The sequence below is a fragment of the Limulus polyphemus genome, unplaced genomic scaffold (genome assembly GCF_000517525.1).
Source record: "Limulus polyphemus unplaced genomic scaffold, Limulus_polyphemus-2.1.2 Scaffold852, whole genome shotgun sequence".
NCBI lineage: Eukaryota > Metazoa > Arthropoda > Merostomata > Xiphosura > Limulidae > Limulus > Limulus polyphemus.
The window spans coordinates 195,872-202,417 of NW_013666462.1; the positions used below are offsets into that span (position 1 = coordinate 195,872).

General features: G+C 38.7%; 1 protein-coding gene across 1 annotated transcript; it reads left to right on the top strand.

The window, feature by feature from the left end:
• Positions 1–831: 831 nt before the first annotated feature.
• LOC106460873 (nuclear factor interleukin-3-regulated protein-like) lies at positions 832–6,546 on the top strand. The gene is made up of 2 exons (XM_013920626.2): positions 832–2,491; positions 4,614–6,546. Exon 2 carries the CDS (start codon positions 4,628–4,630, stop codon positions 5,945–5,947), a length of 1,320 nt encoding a protein of 439 aa, XP_013776080.1. The 5' UTR covers positions 832–2,491; positions 4,614–4,627; the 3' UTR covers positions 5,948–6,546.

A 6,546-nucleotide genomic window follows, 5' to 3' on the forward strand; every position in this document is an offset into this window, starting at 1 on the left:
CTGGTCTGTTACTATCTTCTGATAATAGCACTGGAACATCATCTGGTCTGTTACTATCTTCTGATAATAGCACTGAAACATCATCTAGCCTGTTACGATCTTCTGATAATCGTTCTGGAACATCATCTAGTCTGTTACGATCTTCTGATAATCGTAATGGAACATCATCTAGTCTGTTAGTAATTTTATTGGAATCGATATACAAGCTAACTGACCGATAATATTGACTTGTTCGCTTAAAGTACGCCACATCAAAGTCGACATTGAATTAAGTAAATATTAAAATAATAACAAAATATTTGGTGCATATAAAATATTACGACACAATATACCATGATTATATAAACAAAGGTCACATTTCACAGTTTAAAAAGGCGTGTTGTTTTTGTTCGAAGTCATCTGATGCAATAATAGTTCGTTGTCATGGTGACGCCAACGCATGCTATTTACCTCCATATTATCGATCGTCAGGCGGTCATGTGCAGCCTATTCACGTGTCAGGAGCCAATAGGTTATATATATATATATATATATACGTACAGTATGTGTGTGTGTGTGTGTATATATATACATAATACTTACACACTTAGACTGTTGTTTAAAAGTGTAATTACATATCTACATTTCACACAAAACGTGACTGATCACATCAGCGTGCTTATTTTGTGTTCAGAAAAGTGATTGAACGAACATCATTTGTGTCTAAAGACTGAGTAAAAACTAGAAGACGAGCGTTAGAACAAACACTGTATTTCTCTGGGGCTATTTACAAGATAATAAATAAAGACTGAGTAAAAAACTAGATGACGGGCGTTAAAATAAATACTGTATTTTTCCGGGCTATTTACACTTGGCTCAGTTACTGTCGTTGTAAAACGCTGGCTGGACGGGTTGATTACATAATCAAGGGTTCCATCATAGAACCCGGGCGACGGTGATCCAGTTGCAAATGGCGTCTTCTATATAAAAAGATAAGTTGATAAGTGTGGTTTGTTTTTGTGGCATAAATACAGAAAGAAGTAATATTGGTGTCGGAAGTTGACCACAGCGTTCACACGTGACGTGTAAAGAGGTGTCGAATGAACTAAAAAGAAATAATACAAAACACGTGGTAAATTTTTAAAGATAAATAACGATAAATTATCATTTTTCTTCTCAAGAAAGTAACAATTCTGTAAAGTCCGTCACAAATAAGACGGAAAAAGTAATCTTACAAAACCGGATTAATCCTTATAATTTCTGTGTTGTTACAAAATACGCAAGGGAAAATAAATCAGTTTGTAACCACTGTGATATAGTCCTATGTTACGATTTTATTTACTTGGTTTGTTGGTTGTTTGGGATATACACTCAAGGCTACAGAGTTGGGTTGCGTGTGCTAGTTATCCCTAATTTTCAACTGACAGACTAGAGTGAATACAGCTAGTCAGCTCCACTCACTTCTAACGTGAGATTTGACTGTTATATTTATAACGTACTCACGGGCCCAAAGCGCAATTCTGAGGCAACGGAACGCGAACCATGGATCTTCGAATCCACAGACCGGTACGCTAACAAGTGACCACGCCCGTTCCTTTTACGACTTTAAGCAACATCACTCGTTTTCTTCGAAATGCGAAGATAATTAGTACGCTGTTGATGCATAAAACTGCTGTAGCCAATTTAAAAATACGTCGAAGACTGTTTTAGTACGGTGCTGGCTAACTTAAAAATGCTACTTTTTAATGTTTCGTTTTGCGCGTATGACAACACAGAAACTTCGTAGCACGTGACAGCACTTTCAGATCAATCGCTTGCCTTTCGCTATATAAGGAAATGACACACACATTTCGATAAGTTTAAGTCAAGTGAGCGGATCGATACTTTGGCTCGAAACTGAATCCAACACGGGGCTGACAAGGCCGTTCCACTCAGATTCCCTTTCCAACCGTCGTGTAGACGAGTTGCGTTGAAAGTAACGCCGCAGAGCAGAAGCGGGAAAGTAGAACATATGCGCTTAGCAAGTATTGCATAACGCGCTAGCGAACACCAGTCGTCGGACTTTCGGGCCTGAGAGTCCAGATAGCAGAGCTTTACGTGGTCCGATTGTGGTCCCGATTTCATCTTGCAGTAAGCCTACTAATGAACTTCAGATACAGCTGCGAAATATTTTATCTCTGTTACATGATCAAAGCTTTCTGTTTAGAAACTACTTGGACTTCACATTGTTGTACTCATAACAGCCTTGTTTCCCCTCGTCATCGCAAGGGATACTTGTAGTAGTTGTAATTGTTCATCAGATCTTCGTTGTTGTTTTTTGTGTGTCCCATCTTTTTCTTGCCAGTTTTGTCGAAGTTGTATTCCACCTTATAATTATCGTTACGTCCATCCACATAAACGTTTGTTATTGTGCACTAATCAGTGTGGATTTCAGTGTTTTGATATTAACAACACAACTCTGCTGATTAACTACGTTCTGCGTCTGTTCATCGGAGCTTTTCACTGTTTACAGGTAAGGAAATATTATATCAAACATACATAATTTATTGTCGAGTATATGTACACATCGTTTTGTTGTAATAATAAGCGAGCGTTTCGAACGAAGTGAATATTTAGTGTGACAATACAAAACAATACCATAAGCCTAAAACATGTAAAACAATACAAAACAGTATGTCATAAGCCTAAAACTTGTAAAACAATATGTCATAAGCCTAAAACGTGTAAAACAATAGAAAGCAGAACGCTGTAAGACTGAAACTTGTAGAATGCATAATTATGCAAATAGTTTTACCAGGTCTGAATTTTAACTGTATTCAGTCATAAATAAGAGTTTTGATAGCAAAACTGTGAATAGTATACATACGACAGAGACTACCTAATTACGTGAAGACCCTTTAGTCCGAGAGTACGGTACCTGAAGACTAATCTGACAGTTTCTGTTTTGTAAACAGATTTATTATAACATATCTAGTAACAGTTCGTAACCGCTTTGATCGGTACTTCCATATCATTTGTGTATTGTGTAGGTTTAGGACAAGATTTAATAAACAAAGAAAAATTATTTTCTTTCAATATTATAACCATACCTAAATTAATTTACTATGTGGTGAAATAAAACGGATTCAAAACCCCCATAGATATTAATATCTTTATATTTTATTATATGTTATATTTGGGTAATATTTTCTCCACTCTTAAAAGTTAGCGAATCAGTTTCTTTTTTTATCCCTCAACTTTAAGGGATACCATAACATAACACTTTCTAACACTACATATCTGTATTTCAGAAGTAATAATGTCAGCCTGTACTTAAGGCTAAGTTAAGGCAGTTTAAACAATAAGAATAACTTTATATGATGAGAAACAACTCAAAATCAAACCTCCTCTAGTTCTGAAAGCTTTGCATGGCGGTCATCAGACAGTGGGGGGGGGGGGGATTTTAATACACTTTGCTTGCCTTGACATGATTTTTTTTACCCCTGACCTGTTTTTCTCAGGACTTTTCCAACGTCATTGAATCATTTCTGTGCGGAAGTTTTGCGTTCGTAAATCTAGGTCGCGTTACCTACCATACGAGTCAGACAAGTCGCGTTAGATGTGAAAGAATCCTTTTGTCTGTATCAGTTTTTCCGAGTTTCTGGGTTCGGTTTTACTTAGCTACTTCTGAGTTCCTGATGCCCGAAGTTGCTTGTGGGTTGCAATTTTTCAGGTAGAGTTGGATTGTGCACATATAAGCCTATGTTCTTACGTTCGTGACCGAATTTTATTACTTTGACACTGTAGAAGCTATAATAAATTATTAACGAAATTTGAATACTACTCGAGAGATTGTTGTTTATCCCAGTTATGTCTATCTGACGCTTTCGAAGACTAATATTAGCATCGCGTTCTTTTGTTGCGTGACGCGTGAATTGCGACTCACGTGTCTCAACTTTTCACGTGTCTCCCTATTCAACCTTCTCCTCGCTGTTTCTTCTTGTCGCCTACTCTGTGCAGCGCGTGCCTGTTCGAACACATCGGGGAAGGGGGGGGGTATACTTCGATTATTTTTTTTAATCAACTGTGCGCAGAACAGTTTATTTCGCTAGGCGGCGAGATATTTTACTGGTTGATCTTTGACGAGTTGATCCTACACGTTTGTTTACATCACAACTGTTGACATAATTTGTTGATATTCTATAGATGTGGTTGATAGGTTCGTAATTCGTAGTGAAAAACCGGGGATCAAACAAAGTTGTTTTCACTGTCGGTTATTAGAAATGAAGTATTCAGAAATCAATTGTTATGAAGACCTCAAGTCACTCACTGGCGAGGAGTAATATCACATTTTTCATTTTAAAGTTTAATATTAACAGTGCATTTTTACCCGTAGTGTTATAACTTCAGGGCGGCTACTTTAAGCCTTGTATGTTACCAACTGTTAAAAAAATCATAGCTACTGTAGTGAAAAATTTTTTTAAGCACAAAGCTACACGATGGGATCTCTGTACTCTTCCCACTATCGGTATCGAAACCTGATTTTTACAGTTATAGGTGTGTGGGTAGTGAAGAAAGTGAGATAAAGAAATGTTGATAAACTATTCTGTTTTATTAGATTTGTTTGCTCATATATTTTCTTCTTTCTATTTCAGGTTCTGATACCATCATGATGCTGACAGAGAACGAGCCTTTATCCAAACAACCTCGTCTCCAGGAGCCACTCCCACCTCTTCTTCAAGGAGAGCCGCCCCCAGTTACCGTCCCTGAGTCTTCTCCTGGCCATTTCTCTAGTCAAAATGACCCCTGGACACAGCAGCTCAATGGACCGGTAGATTTAACAGCTCATTTGAAGCCTCAAGAGATATTCCCAGGGAGGAAACAACGCGAGTTCATCCCGGACTTCAAGAAAGATTACAATTACTGGGATAGACGACGAAGGAATAACGAAGCAGCTAAAAGGTCACGTCAAAAACGTCGGCTAAATGACCTAGTGCTGGAAACCAAAGTCTTGGAGCTGACCAAAGAGAATGCCATCCTTAGAGCCGAGTTAGGAGCCATTAAAGACAAGTATAGTATTTCACCACAGCCTATGGTCAGTCCAGATCAAGTCCAACTGCCCTTTCCCTCTGTGTGTCCGGAGCTACATGGACGACGTTCCAAGTTAGTGTCCAGTATAATCCCGAGTATTTGCCCTCCAATAGGCAATACCACCACTCTCTACACTCACGTTCAAGGTACGTCCAGCTCAACCTCTTCCCTTATGTCAGCTAGTGGTCAGCTTTATCCCCACCCATCCACGGTTAACCAAGTGGTAAATAATAGTGATAGTGACTACTCCACTAACAGCGACATCAGTCTGTCGTCTCTTCAACCGAACACGAACCACGGGGTGAAAATCGGTAACTGTCAAACGCTCGAACAAACATTGTTCAATGCTCCTGCCGCAGCGAGGTGTTCTCCTGTCGACCAAGAGTTCACGGGATCTTCGAGCTCTTGGTCATCAACAGAAAACAGTCCTCAAACAAGTGCAAGCGGGCAATCCAGTCCTCATTTCTCCCTACCCCTCAAGCTGAGACACAAGATTCATCTCGGTGAACGAGAGAGCCGCCAAAACACACCTAGTCCAACGGACAGTGGCCGCAGCAGCAGGCAGGACAGCAACAGCGTTCGAGAAGACGCCTCCTCAGCCTCCTCTGACGGAGACAGTACTGGTAGTCACGATAATTCCTCCTCAATCAGTCTCATTTCCGCCGATAGAAAACACCGATCTCAGCCACGGTCTTCTCACAAAGCGCCGCCACATGAACGCAATTTGCTACAGGCCGAAAACTCTCAGCTTCGCGGCGAACTCCAGAGATTAGCGTCCGAAGTAGCCAACTTACGGAACATGATGCTTTATAATCGCAAACACACGGGGCTCGATGACCTACGTTCGGCTGAAAAGAACAACTTTACGTGTCAAGATAATCACAATGATCAGTTTTGATGTTCGACGTGTGGTTAATTTGTGCCAAAGGTGAAAAAAACTCCTCTCTGTCCGATTGTCACGTGCTACGTTCTCCTCTGATTGGCTGTTTTCCCTTTGCACATTTATCAACATGTAACCATTTAAAGTATATTCACATTCTTCCATATTTTGTACAGCTTTTAATAATTTGTTTACTATGGAAAGTGTACATAAAATAGGTATAAAATATCATATACAACTGCCACAGTAGCTTTTATTGACAGATACAAAAACACGTCATTCCAGAGTTTGTATTTCCATACAATTCAAAGTATCGTTTTTATCTAAAAACACCACTTTTGTAAAATTCATTATGTTGTTCTAAGTGTGACAGAAGAAATATACATTACAATATTTTATGAAGAAAAAAATTATAGAATAAAAAAATTAACTTCCGAAATGCTGTATAATTAAGAAATTCTTTGATATTTGAAAACTTTTATGGTACGTGTTAAAACACTGGTATAATTGTGTAATGACCGAAACAGAAAGTTACAGAGCTAAGCCAACTGTGCAGTTGATGTTATTATATATGTAAGGTGTTTAAGTGTGTTAAATAAATCTGGTTAAAATTTTAC